Source organism: Lampetra fluviatilis, chromosome 10 (genome assembly GCF_964198595.1).
Source record: "Lampetra fluviatilis chromosome 10, kcLamFluv1.1, whole genome shotgun sequence".
NCBI lineage: Eukaryota > Metazoa > Chordata > Hyperoartia > Petromyzontiformes > Petromyzontidae > Lampetra > Lampetra fluviatilis.
In genome coordinates, this window is record NC_136284.1 from 8294631 (window position 1) to 8312156 (window position 17526).

Consider the following 17526-nt stretch of genomic DNA (forward strand, 5'->3'; position numbering starts at 1 on the left):
CCATTTTGAAGGTTTAAGTTTATTTCAAAATAAATACAAGACTTGAAATCCCAAAAATGTAGATTCTGAATGCTTTGAAACCTTAACGCTTGGAAGAAGTTAAGCTGCTTTATCATGGAAAGCTGCCTTAAACGTTAGTAAACACTACACAATACCCCAAACCGAAAACTTGTCCCTGCCCTAGAAAACTTAGAATCCAACGGCAATGAGCTGTCCAACAATGAAAGTCCCCTAACATTCCAAACTGTTTATAAGCATCCTCGATAAGGATATATTGCCAATTAACTTTATATCAAAAAGGTTAATTTCTGGCAGCCATTTTCAATTGTGACCATCTTTGATTTTGGCATGGGCCTCAAGTGCATTCATTTACCACAACCATTACTTTACATTCGACCTGTATTGGGGGAAAAGTACATTGCCAATAGTCTGAATGACAACTATGGCAGCCAATAGATGACCACCTGAAATCTAAAAATCGCAGCCAGCACTCACGATAAACCACTCCATTTGTGGATACATGGTATCTGTAAACATAAAGGCCAGAACGTGCAAAATAGCTTTATACATCAGTAAAATGCCATTTGGTAGCCAAATTGATCCTAAAATAACGTTATTCTTACAATGTACAAAAGGTTCAACTCAAATGAAATAGCTCGACTAAGATTACATGCCAACTCAGAAAATGTAACTCACTTGGCAAAATGGCCACCAAAATGTACAATCTTGAAGTTAGAAATCCTGATGGGAGAAAGTTTTCAAACGTCTTTCCTAAAACAGCAACATGACACTGCAAAAAGTCACGACCCAGTTTTCCCACTTGTCATACCATTGGTCAGTTATGCAAGTTTCAAGTTAGAAGCCATCTTAGCTGCCAAGGGGTGAAACCGTTTGCACCAAAACCGGCTTGTGATTTCTTAACTCCAGCACAGCGCATTTATAAAACATTAGGCCACAACCATTTGAAATCACCAATGGAGCAGTGATTGGCTGCATTTCTACACTTAAGCAATGTTATCCCAATATAAACTTTACTAAGTGGCAAACACCTGGTATAGAACTGGAAATTTAACTCGTTCTAAAAAGAAATTACCCAGAACGTTGCACTACACCAGGGGTCGGCAACCAAAATAACAAGAGCCATTTCTTTCCAATTCGGTACAAAATTCAGTATTTCAAAGGCCGCAATGCATCTATGTACATACGTACATATCGTCAAGAAGCAGCCCGTAAAGAGCCGCATGCGGCTCCGGAGCCGTAGGTTGCCGACCCCTGCACTACACTATGGTCCATTTTGACCAATTCAGACATCCTTATATTTACCTAAACCACACAACCTTAAGACTTCATTGATCCTGCAATCTTACACCTCTGCAGAAACCACACTTCAACATCCATGTAAAACTAGCTACTGCACTCAATATCCATCAATGGAAGTTTACACCCATATCTTCAAACTGCCAGTCCTTATAATTGGTTTTTTACCTTTCTCTCTGGCAACAAAACGGACACCTTTTTTACAAGGAGTCATGTTTACATATACCACAATACCTGCAGTCACAATGCAAACAAAACACATAACTCTGATGTGCAGTCCTTGAAGTTGATTGGTCCACACCCGAGACAGCTTTCCTTAGAGCCTAGTCTCACATGGGTTGGACCAGATGACACAAAAGGGCCACAACTCAAAGACAATGCACCATAAGTGTTTTTTGTTTGCATTATGACTGCAAGTATTGTGGTCTATGTAAACATGTCTCCTTGTAAAAAAGCTGTCAGTTTTGTTGCCAGAGGGGTAAAAAACCAATTATCATATTTTTACTTGAAAATTAGGTTCCAATGGTGCCGGTCCTTAGTTTAATACAGGACTTGAAATCTGCATACCCAGTCAATTGCACAAAATGGAAAACCAGATAGCTTGTTCGGCAGAGCTAATACAGCTAGTGATACCTTCCTCTCCACACGATGTCACTGCCCGCTTCAATGACCTACTGTACACCAAGTTCTAAAGTGCAATTCTTGCACAACCGAACCTAGCTTCTGCACCATACCAAGCCTACCACACCTTACAGCCTCGCTAAACCGGTTTGACCTCAAAAGGAATTGACAAACTGCAGGCCAGGCGCCACAAAAAAACAAGCTCGACTCTTTTTAATACTACATACCATACCTTTCACCGCCACTCCCAGGTCAGTCAATACTTACCTGCATGTCAAACCCAGTCACCACCCTCCACACCTGCAAAGATATTACATTTGTAAAAAACAAAAAAATACACTTTCCATAAATGTCTATCATAAATGTTCCAGGTGCATGTAAAAACCAATGTGTAAACTTTACACAATTAACTACCCTACCCCATAAGGCTTTAAAAAACGCACTTAAGTGAAAATCTTGCCGCAATAAACTGGGAATCACCCAATTCTTAACAAATATAAAACATCAAAAGCTAATATACTAGAATATTGTAAATTGTAGGATTGCACAATACCGAGTAAATGGTCTTACCTACATACCGCTTGGTATCTGTCCTACAGGGTGCGTCAGGCTTCTACATCCAGATAATGTTTGGTCCACACCGCTACCTGAGCTGGCCCCATGTAGCTAGCAGTTAGCAGCTGGTAGCTAGCCAAGGTAGCGGTAAAGGGTCTTCTCAGCAAGCCTCTCCTTTACACGTTCTCCTAGCTGGTGCTTTCTCCTTTGTAACTCCTTGGATGTTGGCATGTTCATATAGAAAAAAATCACCTTTAATGCAAAAACGCTGGAAAGTAATTCGATGCTTGGGAAGCTGAAGCTGATGGCTTGGTAAGTCTTGGCTGAAGCTGAGGGCTTGGGCAAAAGCTGCTGCTTTTAAGTTGATCGATGCTCTTATCCACCTTCGCTGCATGGGGGGCTGCTTGAAAGGCTTCTACAGATTGTGGCCATGTGGTAAGATTGCAGATGTACAGTGGCTTCAACTCGCTTCAGCAAGTGATAATAAAGCTTATTAAAAAGCCTTGCACCACTTAACACTTAAAATGTCATGATTGACATGGTAACCTTATTGCCATTAAAGCAAGGCTGCTGTATTGTAGCCATAACCATTGAAGACGTTAGACAATGTATTTAAAAACAATGTACACCATGTGTAGGCCCAACAGACTTTATGTAATGTTTACAAAATAACTCCATAACTTAGTCCAAGATAACAAAGTTTTGCAAATACGTTTAAATTTGGATGCACTTTTCGATGTATACAGTTCACCAGGACACAAACGTTCATATTTTCCAAATAAGATTCAGAAACCTAAAACACTTCAAAGCAAAAAAAATTTAATGACCGCTGCACAAAGTGCAAATATCTAAATCGTGATTACTGCCAGACTAAATTAAATAAGCACAGTCAATGTACAGTATTAAAAAGGTACAAAATGCTTAAAAAGAGAAATAATACACAAAGTTTGACCACTATTCATAAATGTGGAATGCTCAAAAAAAAGTACAGTTTTCCTTTAATCAAACAGCTTCTACAACGCACGTCACATCTACATAGCCATAAAATCACAAAGGCACAGATACTCAGGTCACATACAGGTTCACTCAATGTACAGGTGCTAAGGGGACAGGCTACAGGGCTTGCGCCCGCCTGCACTCAGCAGTCTCTGGGGCACTGTGCTGATTCTGCTGAGCCCACATATCTGAGGCTGTCCTGTCAACCTCGGCTCTTCCTGGCTAAAACACTGGCCTGTTGGATGTGGGAATAGAACAGTAGACATACGTACAGCTGTCAAAAACACTATGAAGAATAACAAGTGAATAACATTATACCAGGCTATGTATTGCTTGCAGAGCTGTGCACTAAATATTGCGTCAAAAGGAAACTTATGTAAACAGTTTGAAATAATTGTACTAATACTTTATAAATTAAGCAAAATGATTCAAGTTGTGCCTGCAGCACATGAAATCAATCTAAAGATCTTTAAAAACTGTAGCAAGCCAATACATTAAATACCTTATTGTAAAAGCCATAATATAAAATATTTTTGAATGTTATCAAATAATCAATTGTGTGAATTGTCAATTGTGTGCGAATAGCATTATAAAGCCACCCTCACCTTTGGATTTCCTTCATGGCCATGATCACTTAGTATCGGCCCCGTCCTCCTCCACCACCGCTGCCACCACCACCACCATAACCGCCGCCACCGCTTCCACCACTGCTGCCACCACCTGAACCGTATCCACCTTCACGGGGGTCAGTACAATCAATTACTGTCACAAAACCAATAGTCGTGCCAATTTTGAGGGCAAGGGTAAAAATGTAAGTGTACCAAGCATTACATTTTTAAAGTGTAGACAATCAGTGGATTGCAAGACTTTCATGAAACAGAACTAAAGCAAAGCCTTAAAACTTACCACCATATGGTCCACTCGAGTTCCTTCCTCCATAGCTGCCACCACCCGACTTCATGGGACCATAGCTTGATTGCTGCTGATTGTAATTGCCAAAGTCCCCACCGCCTCCACCACCATAACCCCCCCCACTGCTACCGCCGTAATTACCTGCTAAAGTAAAACAAAGCCCAAATTAGAATGTGTTTAACAAAGTGAAGGCATTGCATAAATCAAACGAATGAAAGATGTATTAGAAGTAAACATTTTTAAGGAATAACACAAATGACCCAACTTGCTCTATGAGCAGCACTTACCACCACCACCACCGTAGCTAGAGCCACCTCCATAGTTGTCGTACCCTCCTCCGCCACCACCTCCGTATCCACCTCCCTGATTGCCATAGCCTCCATAGGAGCCTCCACGGTCACTGTACCCTCCTCCACCACCACCATACCCACCTGCATATTCAAATATTAGGCATGTAAATTGCATCAATATTTTCTCACTTCAAATCAAGCAATAATTATTTTCATTGCATGGGGTGCAATAGGTTATGTAAACCTTGCAAACCCAAAGTGCTACATTCTCAAGTCATCACAGCCACGATCGAAAAAACATGGTAGATTCTTTACATGCCTATTAAATATTCAAAAACCTGTATAAACACCATAACAAAAAAATCTAGACAGCTTTCGTGATTGCAGGAGGATGACGTAGTTTGTCATTTTCGAAAGACCCAAAGAATATCATACAAAAACTTGGTAGATTTGCAACCTCAACTTAACATGATGCAAACACTTATGGATCACTTACCTCCACCACCACCATATCCATTGTAGCCATCGCCCCCGTATCCACCACCGCCATAGCCACCTAAAACGAAAGTTGCTCAAGTTAAAAAAACTATTCATTTTACAAAAATACCATTGGCCTAAATATGAAAATGCATTCCACAAAATACCCACCTCCATAACCGCCACCGCCACCACCCCGGCTTCCATAGCTTCCTCTCCCTCCACGGCTTCCACCTGCAAATGTAAGGTGAACAGTTAATCTATGACCACACAAAGCACTGTCCTAAATCGATGTTCCAATAATTTAGAATGTTTGCGAGTGCAAATGCCGTACCTCTGGGGCCTCCACTGGAGTTCATCTCTTGCTTTGAAAGTGCCTTCCGCACTTCTGCCTTGTGACCATTGATGGTGTGGTACTTTTGCACTGTGGGAGACGATAGAACATTCGATAGAACATTCAAGGAGGGCTTCAACATGTAATTAGTATTTAATGAACGTTAAATTCCACAACGGGTGCCTTTACAAAACAAGTTTAGATTACATACCAATCTTCATAATGCACCTAGCCAACGTGTAAAATGTTACCATAACGCGACAATTGTGTACGCCTGGAGCTTTGTGAAGTTAGAGCCACTCACCGATGACCTTGTCCACAGTGTCGTGATCAGAAAACGTAACGAAGCCAAATCCCCTCTTCTTGCCGGTCGAACGATCCTCCATCACCTCCGCTGCCTCCACATCACCGTACACCTGGAAGTACTCGCGCAGGTGCTGCTCGTCCGTGTCGTCGCGAATTCCTCCAACAAAGATCTTCTTAACCTTGAGGTGTGCTCCCGGCTTTAGGGAGTCCTGTGCACAGCACAGAGGTGACTGGCAAACATCCGAATGGGCAGCCACCTCGACGAGTCCCCAACAAAGCCCCCCCCCCCTCCCAAGCCAGGCAAATCGCACGCACGGTTTACGTGGTAAACAAAATACGTGGGGAATTCCACTAAAAAGATATTCCAGTGTGATACATATATGGATATGCCAAGGATATCTTACGATCACTTTACTTTTTTCTTAGCAGCCAATGGTGGTGGTGGTATAGCATGGTAGGAGAAATGTTCAGAATCTGAAAATTTCCATCCCGAAGAAATCCGATGAGCTATGAAGCACCTTTTCACAGACGCCCATGTTCACAGACACCCATTTTTGAGAGTCATGTTCACGATCATCCGGTACTCAAGACAATCGTGGGACCACCGAGGTCTCAGGGACAAACCTCGCGAGAGATGGCACGTTTGGCTTCCACCACGCGGTTGTCCAGGTGGTGGGGTCTTGCGTCCATGGCGGCGTCCACCTCCTCGGGACACGTGTAGGTGACGAACCCAAAGCCACGTGACCGCTTTGTGTGCGGATCCCTCATCACCTGTATACCGGGGGGGGAGGGGGCAAACGTGACACCTACTCGTTAAACAAACGTTCTCAGATTAGGGTGTGCACACTATTATCATTGCGCGGCTCGGTGTTGTATGCGTGTAAAACATCATACGCACCACGCAGTCTGTGAGGGTGCCCCATTGTTCGAAATGCTTCCGCATGCTGTCCTCCGTGGTCTCGAAGCTGAGGCCACCGATAAACAGCTTGCGCTGTTGTTCATCTCCGTTGTGCTGTGGAAGACAAGGGCGTAAATCCGGTAACTATTTTAGATAGTTTACAAAATAACCCATACAGCACTAACACATCTATTGTTATTTACAGAGGCTCGTTAGGTATATATAGTTTTACAAGCAGGACAATGGCGTCCGCTGTTTTGACTTCCTAAATGTCCCTTCTAATGCTCATTTCCTGCTCCGTGCTCACGATTTATTTTTTGCGGCAAGCGATGCGGGTAAAATAAAAAAAATGCGCAACCACAAAACGGTATACAAGACTAATATTGTTAACAGTAAATTTTTTTAAGTAGTAATGAATGAAATTGTTTTTACCTATAATTTTTTAAACGTGCAAATTAAATTACAAGTGCCGACCACAATCCTTTCATTGCAAAAAAACCACGCAGCCGATACGAAAATATTCGCGAAAAGACTTGAAAAAAAAATCTGCACACAAATATCCGAACAGGCACAACATATACAAAATATCACTGCGCGTGGCGCTAATTTCGATACAAAAGACGACCGCGTTAACAATTTTGTAGAGAAAAAAACGCGCGCCAAACGAAACCGCTCGGCCCCATCGCGTCGACACCGCAGGCTCCACTCCCGCCATTACGTGCGAGGCCTCAACACGCGCGCGCCCTTTCATCGCTTCAATCTTTGTTTATAAAAAAATAAAAGCAGTTTCCCCCCCAAAACGCTAACCACTACACGCAACCTATTAGTCGACACCATTTTAACGGAGGTCTTTAAGCTTAAAAATGTGTAATTAAATATCGCTTCGTCATCCACGCTCCCTTCCCTCGTGGTGGACCCCCCCCCTCATTGTGCAGCCCGGGCGCCATGTTGGACGCGCGGCCCCTACGCATTGACTAAAAAACACAAAACAAAAACCCCCGACGCATTTTGCGCAACGTACACGCGCGGAAAGGAGGGGGGGGATTCGCCGACCGTCGGAAAAAATAACCGAGGCGGCCGCGAAAGACGTGGCGACATATTTGTACTCACATCCATTGGCATCACTGAAACGACGACCTTCGAATGAGAAATTCCACCTCCGAATGCGTGGAGCTAAAATGGACGCCGTCCTTATATATTTGCAGCGCGCGGTGCACGCCGGTCGCGGCCCACTAATTTATTTATTTCCACCCAAACCCCCCCCCCGGTCCCCCCCACCCCACCTCTAATCTTTTTTTTAAAAACCTCCGTTTTAAAGTGATCGCGATCTTTTCAAAATTGTTCGCCTCAGTGACGCATGAACTAAAAGAAACAGCCGTTAAATATATAACAATTTTTATATGCTTGGTTCTTTCGGTAAAGTCACGTAGAAGGGAAATAATAAAATAATATTAATATAAAACAATAAAAATTCTCACGACGTTTCGACTGCAACACAAGCAATCGTCATCAGGTGTGAAATCCACAGAAATAATTTTTTAAAAAATATTTATTTTTTGTTTTAAATTCTAGAGAGGGGGGTTGGGTTTCCGTTTTGTAACGTCACATCCGGCGGAAGCGGCGTTTCCCCCCACCCATTCCCCCTCCCCCCCCCTCCCGACCCTCAGACTTTGCAGCGCCGATCCGTCTCCGCTGGGCGCGTGTGCACGGTAACGATGCCTCCCTCCACGTTAAACTCCTACGGCCAGACCACAACGGTACCGGCGGCGCGACAGACACTCGCTCGCTCTCTCTCTCTCACGCTTAGCCGTATTGCCTCGGGCCGCGCAAGCGTCAGTCACGACAAATTGTGATGCGAAGTTAGTGCCGCCGGTGCCTTGTTATGTCTGCAGTAGCAGCAACAGCAATAGCAGCAGGCTGAGCAGCAGCAGTAGCAGCAGCAGCAACAACAGCAGGCTAAGCAGTAGCAGCAGGCTGATCAGCAGCAGCAGTAGTAGCAGCAGTAGGCGGAGTAGCAACAGCAGCAGTAGCAGCAGGTTGATCAGCAGCAGTAGCAGCAGACTGATCAGCAGCAGTAGCAGCAACAACAGCAGGCTGAGCAGTAGCAGCAGTAGTAGCAGCAGCAACAACAGCAGGCTGAGTAGCAACAGTAGCAGCAGTAGTAGCAGCAGCAGCAGCAGTAGGCTGAGTAGCAGCAGTAGCAGCAGGCTGAGCAGTAGCAGCAGCAGTAGGCTGAGTAGCAGCAGCAACAGCAGGCTGAGCAGTAGCAGGCTGACCAGCAGCAACAGCAGCAGACTGAGCAGCAGTAGTAGCAGTAGCAGCAGCAACAGCAGTAGTAGCAGCAACAACAGCAGGCTGAGTAACAGTAGTAGCAGTAGCTACAACAGCAGGTTGAGCAGCAGCAGTAGTAGCAATAGCAGCAGCAGCAGGCTCAGTAGTAGCAGCAGTAGTAGCAGCAGTAGCGAGCGGTATTTGCCGCTGCTTGTAACGGTGTTTGTCTGTGGTGAGCCCGGGGGGGTGATGAGAAGGGGGTGTGGGACGAATCGCCGCCACGTCTGACAGAATCGGCATCTGTTGGCAAGTTTTGGAGGCAGCTTCTGTCTCGTTTTCACATACACACACACAATCATCGGCATAATTGTAAAAATGATTTGTGAAAAAGTCAATTTTGGAGAGGCGCTCGTTTACCGCAATGTCCCGAGAACATTGGTGCAGATTCCGCCGTGACTTAACACGCTTCCCACCTTGAGCAAATCTGCACTTGAAGTATGGCTTAAATAATGATCATAAACCCCCACGACCCGCACGGCGTGTGGGGAATACCTCCAGCAGTGGATTGTGCGAAAGGGTCTGGAGCGTGCACACGTGTTACTGTACGTATGTTGAACCCATGGCTCGAACGACCACACACCATCTGTTGTTGACTTCACAAAGTGGTCACATAGTGGCTCTCGCGACCACGCAGCGATGAATGTTCATGTGGATTCTATGCACGTACCTATATTTTAACAGCTACAGCGTCGGACACCGGATTATGGACTGCAGTGGTGCACATCTGTGCATTAAGTGTGAGAAAGCTCTGCATTGCTTGTTATGCACAGTGCCACACTGTATTTCAGTGCGTGCTATAATTCACGGTTACAATGCAGTTTCCCCGCACGTGTATGCGTCTGCGTGCACCAGCAACATGATGAGAGTTAAGATGAAAATTTCGCACGGTGACTTTTATTTGCCTCGGGAGGAAATCAACCCACAAATGCTTTCCCATCTCGGAAGAAAAGCATGAATGAACCGGGATGTCGCATGAATTGGTTCGGAGTTACACTTCTGGCAGCAGAGGGCAAGTGCGCACCAACATTAATGGTACTGTACTAATGTACATGTACGGCACTTGTCAATCTACTGATGCATAAGGGCCTTCCCTGCGGGTCTTCTTGATTTATTTGGATGATACTTCGTAATGCTGGTTAGTGCGAGTTGCTAAAGACAACGAGCATAGACCTATTAGCAACTGAAGTTGCAGGACACAAATTCTGTTGCGATCATATAAAACCAGGGCCTAATTGCTCACTCAATTTTTCCCGAATTCCCTGGTTCACTAGGTATAGGGACGTGTCCAGTAGCCACAGGCGTAGCGTGAGGTTTACCGATTGTAGTGCAGTTTCTATCGTATGCGGGTATATTGTCCGGATAGTGCTGAAATTAATTTCTGCATATGCTGACTCCTACACAGCTATGTGCATATATGCACATACGCGCACGTTTTCACGCATGTGTACTCGCACTCACTCAAAGCCACAGGGAGGATGGGGAAGAAGCAGAACAAGAAGAAGCCTGTGGCGGAAGAGGAGAAGCCCGAGGAGGAGTATGTGGTGGAGAAGGTGCTGGACAGACGCGTGATGAAAGGCAAGGTGGAGTACCTACTCAAGTGGAAGGGGTTCACAGAGTGAGTTCATCATCGGTGGGGAGCTGAACCCCAAAAGTCTCCATCTCCTCACAAGGAAACATTTTCTAAGTGTGTTTTATCGTGTGGACATCAAGATTAAGATCTCCCTGTAATGACTGTTAAGTTTCAGATGAAATTGAAGTTTCAGATGTATTATGGAAGTTTCAAATGGCTATCAACGTCCATGGACAATTCACTGCAGGCTTTCCCAAGCTATCTCCATCTCTCACGGCCTACGATGTAACAATCCACCCAGTATCTGCGCAGGAGCCAATTTCATAGCTCTTCACAGTGGACATACTCTAAGGCGCACTTTCTTTATTGTTTGCTACTCCATTGCCAGTCTTGACCATTTGCTATCATTCCTTGAGCAGCATATTCTATCCACGCAAATGTGTCTAACTTTTGCTTGTTGTCTTATCCATGTGTTCCTGTTTCTCTCGCAGTGTATTTCCAAGCATGCTTCATTGTGCATTTTTGTCCAATTTTCTTGATTAATTTTCGTGATTCTCACCCATGTGTCATAGCAGGTAATATACACTGATTAAAAGCTTTCATATTTGGCACGTTGGTAAGTTGCTTTTCATTATCAAGCCAGCTTTCTATTTGCGCCGCAACTGTATGATATTTTTATGATCCTGTTATGATTTGTTACGTATAGTGAACTTTTACCTGGTCATAAACCTTATTGGAGATATTTTATTCTAAACATGACATATTGCTGCAACAAGCAACATTCCCCGAAATGTCCATGACCTTGTTGAGCACTTGTTTCACAGTGAGGAGAATACGTGGGAGCCAGAAGACAACCTCGACTGTCCAGAGCTCATCAACCAGTTTCTGGAAAGGCAGCGGCAAGCGTGCGAGGTGTCCGCCGAGGGCAACAACGGCAAGCGGAAAGCGGCCAGTAGAGAGGACGATGGCGATGTCCAGGCCAAGAAACACCAGGCAGATGTTAGTTTCTGCCCCCCGAAGTTGCGCCGTGTTTATAAAATGCAGGAGCGTTGCCCCACGGTTAACATTGTCCGTGCTCATAAGTTTGCCCTGGAGCAAAACAAAAATGGGACGTGCAATAGCCATCAAGTATTAAAGAGTATTGACACTCATTGTGTTTAGATCAGGGTAGACCAGGTCATCTTGTGTATCATATGCTTCTCTATCTAGGATAACAAGACGAAGGGCTTTGTTCGAGGTCTGGAGCCAGAGAAAATTATTGGTGCAACAGACTCCAGTGGCGAGCTCATGTTCTTAATGAAGTGGTAAGATTTTTGTTGAATTTGTAAATGAAAAGGGGTTGTATTGTCATCGGGCTGCACATTCTGCAATCGCCAATGCCGTCACCACCGCCAATCTTGTGATTCCAAAATCAATCTTATTCCTACATGCGCTCATATCATTCTTCTCCATGATGGTCATCTTCATGGGTGTATTCGTTCGTTTGGTTGTGATTCGGCCACCAGTCGCCCCTATCAGCCAGCATCCCTTATTGGTATGTGTCCTGCCAAAGCCCACTTTTATTCACAGTAAGTCTGATAGAACAAAAGCTGAAATGTAAGCAAGGCGCATGGAGAGGTGCATGTTTTGAACTACATTGAAAGAATAAAGGAAACGTGGATTATACAAAAATTAATATATTTTTTGTCGATCTCCATGTTTTCCGATCATGTCACAGCAGGTAAAATGTAAAGACTGACGACTTTTGCCTTTATGGACATTAATGTTACTTTTCAGAAATTAAGTTTTCCTAAAGCTCTTGCTCTCGCTCACCATTTTCTTTCTCATAATTTTCATTCCGGTCCACCTTTAACAATCCCTCTAGGTGTACACACACGGTTGTGTTTCGGAATTTTATTCCTGTAACATTTCCTTCGTTAAAATGAACACTTCACCAAATTTCGATAAGTATTGTAATTAACCTCAAACCTCTTCATAGTGGACTGCGACCATATAAAGAATGGCACCACCCCCATGATCGCCCCCGCAATGCGTGGGTCAAACAAATCACTCGAACAACTGGCATGGCCGCGAAAGCAGTTTAGGCGAATGCTGTCGCAGGAAGTCACATTTGGCGCAACGCTCCTTCGCTGACGATGCTTGATGTATGTCTTCTTTCGACTGACTCCTTACAAGCGGATATTGCTGTGTTTTGCTACACAGGAAGGGCTGCGAGGAGGCAGACCTCGTTCCAGCCAAAGAGGCCAATCTCAAATGCCCTCAGGTGGTAATTTCCTTCTACGAAGAGCGGCTCACCTGGAGCTCTGTTGGAAACACGGATGAAAAGCCCAAGGACGAATGATGGAATTGAACAGGCATCCAATGCCAGCCCGTTCTGTGTAAACATGATGTAGGTTTGAGGAGAACGTGATGCCACGCATTTGTATGTATTATTTTATAGTTTCGTCTGTTATATGTACAGAAGTAAACAATTCTTGGCTTGGACTCTTGAGATCCCCCCCAAAGGTATTGTTTCTATGCACAGCGTTGCATTTACTAAATATATTTTTATGCTACTGTTTAGTTATCCTTGATCAAGGTTAGCAGTGTTCTATTTAACCCCACGATAAATGCATCCAAATCTCACTGGTAGCTTTAGATACACAAAAGTACGTGTTTAAAAAAATACTAAGTTTTATGTGTGCAATGTACATTATACTTTAGAATTTTTTGTGCAATGTACATTAATGCTTTTAGAAATTTGTATATGTTGACGTAACAGTGTCAAACATGCATTACAATTTGCAGTAAATGTATTAATGGTTGTCACTGACTAATTACAGTCAAACATTTGCTTGATATTACCACTGTAATGAGGGCTCGGGGTAAGCATTACTTTGATAGTGCATTGTCTTTGAGCTGTACGCCCTTTTGGCGTCCTCTGGTCTAGCACCAATTGAGACGAGGCTAAAAAAAAAGCCGTCTTTGGTGTGGACCAATCAGTTTCAAGGACAATGCATATATTATCAGTGTGTTTTTTGTTTGCATTTTGACCACAAGTATTGTGGTTAATGCATATATGATTCCTTGTAAAAAGGTTTCAGTTTTGCCAGAAAAAAGGGGAAAACCCTATTATATTCTAACTAGTGTTTGAGATACAAAAATACGTGTTATACAGTATTGTAATACAGTATAGGTATTACTATCCTGATGTAGGGATTATTGTTGTAAAGTGGTTCTGCCAGATAGCTGGAAATTATATGTAATACTGAACATTGCCTTTGAAACACGGTTTCATTTATTGGCCTATAACTTTTTTGGTGAACATTGAAAATGTGCCAATGTCTTGATTTCCAACAGGAACGTCTCTATCAAGGCAATGTATTTGGGTCATTTAATCAACATTTGAATCTGGCCATATATGTTAAATACATTACGTTATTTTCATTAAGCTTATTTAGTCATATACAGTACTGTACTCGTCAGCTCCTTAATGTTGAATTTTATCTCCATTATATTATGCAGATTGTCCGCAACATTTTTATCTATTTATAAATGGTAGCCATCAGCCATGTTCAATCCACTGCTAGGTGAAGGTCTCCCCAATCCGTTGCCGTCCCTAACTATCTTGTAATTAACTGATTTTACCTTCCTCTGGACGTTTTCATGAATGCGTTTCAATCCCTTGGCTGTTCCTGTCATTCTTTACGATCTCCCATCATCCCTTTGAGCGAAGTGTCCTGTCCAAACCCACATTTCTGAACAGAATATCCTCAACCTGCGTATGTTATTGAAATCATGTGCACTTCTTTCTAAATGGTTGTAATATGCCTTACTGCTTTATTTGATGGTTCGTATTGTTTGAATTTCATGCTTTATAGTTTTCTCATGGTGTTAAACTATTCTACATGTTAGATTTTTTTTTTCGGTAAAGTCACGTAGGTAAAAAAAAAAATTAATAAAAGTACGTGACTTTACCGAAAAAAAAACACCTATGAGTATGAATCCTTGCAGTCACGAAAGCTTCAAATCTAGAATATTCTACATGTCCATTTTATACTGTGCTTGGTAACCTAACATACCCCATTATGTTAGTTAACCTGTAGCTAATGATAATTGGAATGTTGAATAAGCATTGGCGATGTTCAGTTTTAAGATGTTGACATTAAATGCGTGCATTTATCCACGTGGTGGCACTCCATCCACGTGGTGGCACTTTTCACGTGCGCTTCTCGAGTCGACGTCATGTCAAAGTTGCTAAGATGACACAAAAAGGGCAACACCTCACTTCCCATTGGCTCCCACATCTCCACTTGATTCCCGTCCTGCGTGGACATCATTAGGACGATATCACCGAGACGGAGCTGTCCTGTAGGGGATAGGGTTGGGAAAGATGTGTTCCCAGGGTTTATACAGCTGACGGCGCACTCGAGTATCACGCGGACATAGATATTGCTTAACTAAACTTTTGTTCGTTTACATGTCCTTATTTAGTCTTCTAATGCATAATACATACGATAATACATGGTGTTTGCATATACAGCACGTAACATTTATATACTGCGATGTATTAAAACTACATTTCATATGCTATGAGTCGTGATCAATAACCCAGAATATATTTCACAAACGGAATATCATTTACACTTTACATCCCGTTGTGGCTGTGGCAACGAGTCGCGGTGCCTGTTCCATTCCAACGGCGACCTGGAAAAAGTTCAGTGAGAAATTAATCCCAAATCAGTATATTTTATGCAGTATATACGCTTCATGTGTCGTATGTGCGTGCAGTTTACATACTCTGGATGTATATATTGTGTTCATCTATCTATACATGCTTATGTATATGCTGTCCGTAGCTCTAAATAATTACGCCAGACTTTCTCATAATTTCGGCGCGGATGCTGATATTGTAGCACTGATGTTGACATGAGCACCCACGTCCACAGCTGTGTTGACTCGATCATCTGCACATTGTCTTCGAGGGAATTTTTATGTCGTCAGTGGCGCAGCGTGGTTGGCATAGGGGATTGGGGGCCGTCCATAAATGACGTCACGCACCTAGGGGAGGGGGGGGGTCAGACATTTGTGACGATGTGTGACGGGGGGGGGGAGAAATGTGACGTCACATCAAAATGTGCAACTTTAAATAAATATAGACAACACGTTCTACTTAGTTAAATAGACATTTTGATAAATGTTTTCTCTTACAGCATCAGAGTGCAGCGGCATATTAAATACGCACTACAATGACAATAGTTTAAAGCGATTTGAAGGATGTTTAATTTTCAAATTTGAAATATGATTTTGTTGGAGTGGGGGGGGGGGCAGAGCTTTGACGTCATATATGAGTGGGTGTCTGACTTTGTGACGCCGTGTGACGAGGGGGGGGGTCGAAAATCATCCAAAATCGCGTGACGTCATTTATGGACGGCCCCTTATACCACTACCCCAGTAAACATGGAACGTTGAGGCTATGTTAGTCGAACTGTTCCAATCACGTGCCAACATTGACCCAACGTTGCGTGTTTATTGGGTGTCGACAAAAGTCTTTTCGCATGGCAGGTACTGTCGTCAATCGTGTCGGCACGCTCGTTGCAGACAGCAACACGTGTGCGTGTGTGTGTGAAATGCCCCATTGTCACAGTGCATGATGTTCATCGAGTGCATTCCCATGCCGTCAAAGAACACGCAGGGGACAACCGCTTGTATGTGATTCTTGGTGCTCAACTTGTATTATATTTCTACACTTTTCTTGCACATTAAGATCAGAAATATGCGGGCGGGCAGGGTGGGGGGGGCCTGCTTGGATGTTAGTCCCAGTACATGGTGGTGTTGTTTTATCGTGAGACTTGTGTTGTGTTGTTTACAATAAAGCAGCGTGTTATTGTTTTCGTACTTGTTACCTGTTTTCAGTCATTTAAGAAAACAAAACCAGATGTGACCAGGGGCCTGAGTACCGAATTGATATATCTCAAATTACATATGGAAGAATATCTCCCGTATTGCCTTTTAACAGACTGTTGGCATGTGTATAATGACGTCCCCACACAATGTAATACTGGAACAATTACACTCGCACAAATAAATGCACGCAAAATCATATAAAGTAAACAAACATGAATAATACAACCACAGCCTGGCTGAATTAAGTTCAGAATCAGAATACTGTATTTATACTGGAGGAATCCGATTTACAGATGTCCAGTTTGTTCACAGATGTCCAGGAAATTCACGAAGCGATGCGCGTCGTGGCGGCCAAATGTGCACTTTGCATGACGATCACTTTACTGGCAGCTGATTGGCTGGTGTAGCCTGAGTGCAGACGTCAATCATAGCAACCACTTTATCGGAATCATCGTTGCGAAGTGATTTCAACAACGCACATATCGGGTTTTTGCATGACGCACTTTCTTTGCCGATGCAAATCGCTGCCTGGTAGGATTTACGCTATTTTGCTGCTGTATTCAAGACCCCAGGACATTTTCAACTCGGGGACGAAAATACCGATTTTCCAATATCCAGCAGTGGAGAGACCACGGCTGATAATAATGACGACGATCACGATGAACATGATGATTTTTTAGCCGTAAATACTGAGACATTGAATGATTGACAATAGTCCAAGAAAAGCACGTGGCGGGCAGTCACGAAGGTGCGACCACGTGCCCCCTCCTGCCGAGTATCACGTGACACGATCCGGCGTTTTACATTCCCTACCACGCATACGCACGAGCGAGTACCCCCTCCCCTCCACCCCACAACGTGACGCCCCAATGGGCCACGTGCGAGCGCTCCGCCAATGGTGATAGACTGGGTGGGGGAGGGGTTTGGGAGGGTGGGGGTTTGGGAGGGTGGGGGAGGGGTTTGGGAGGTTGGGGGTGGTTTGGGAGGTTGGGGGGGGTTTGGGAGGGTGGGGGGGTTGGGAGGGTGGGGGAGG

At 43.8% G+C, this 17526-nt stretch overlaps 2 protein-coding genes across 12 annotated transcripts; one reads left to right on the forward strand and one right to left on the reverse strand.

Annotated features, from left to right (window-relative positions):
* Positions 1 to 3: 3 nt before the first annotated feature.
* LOC144934530 (heterogeneous nuclear ribonucleoprotein A1-like 2) lies at positions 4 to 7944 on the reverse strand. Of its 7 annotated transcripts, none has more exons than XR_013637173.1 (12): positions 7817 to 7944; positions 6707 to 6820; positions 6433 to 6579; positions 5807 to 6017; positions 5503 to 5592; positions 5340 to 5402; positions 5188 to 5247; positions 4689 to 4832; positions 4396 to 4545; positions 4095 to 4224; positions 2746 to 3724; positions 4 to 2238 (listed from the first exon to the last, which is right to left on the reverse strand). XR_013637173.1 is itself a non-coding variant. In XM_078860406.1 (11 exons), the coding sequence occupies exons 1-10, from the start codon at positions 7826 to 7828 to the stop codon at positions 4124 to 4126; spliced, it is 1092 nt and encodes a 363-aa protein (XP_078716532.1). In that variant the 5' UTR covers positions 7829 to 7944; the 3' UTR covers positions 4 to 2238; positions 4095 to 4123. The 7 variants fall into 7 exon arrangements, 5 of the variants coding, with proteins under 5 accessions (XP_078716532.1, XP_078716536.1, XP_078716535.1 ...); XR_013637172.1 differs by having other exon boundaries at positions 2509 to 3724; XM_078860406.1 differs by lacking the exon at positions 2746 to 3724.
* A 401-nt stretch (positions 7945 to 8345) lies between these two features.
* LOC144934532 (chromobox protein homolog 1-like) lies at positions 8346 to 16478 on the forward strand. 5 transcript variants are annotated; one of them, XM_078860411.1, is made up of 5 exons: positions 8346 to 8415; positions 10502 to 10652; positions 11432 to 11606; positions 11817 to 11911; positions 12810 to 16478. In XM_078860411.1, the coding sequence occupies exons 2-5, from the start codon at positions 10513 to 10515 to the stop codon at positions 12946 to 12948; spliced, it is 549 nt and encodes a 182-aa protein (XP_078716537.1). In that variant the 5' UTR covers positions 8346 to 8415; positions 10502 to 10512; the 3' UTR covers positions 12949 to 16478. The 5 variants fall into 5 exon arrangements, with proteins under 5 accessions (XP_078716537.1, XP_078716538.1, XP_078716539.1 ...); XM_078860412.1 differs by having other exon boundaries at positions 10508 to 10652; XM_078860413.1 differs by having other exon boundaries at positions 8361 to 8415; positions 10440 to 10652.
* The last annotated feature ends 1048 nt before the right edge of the window (positions 16479 to 17526 follow it).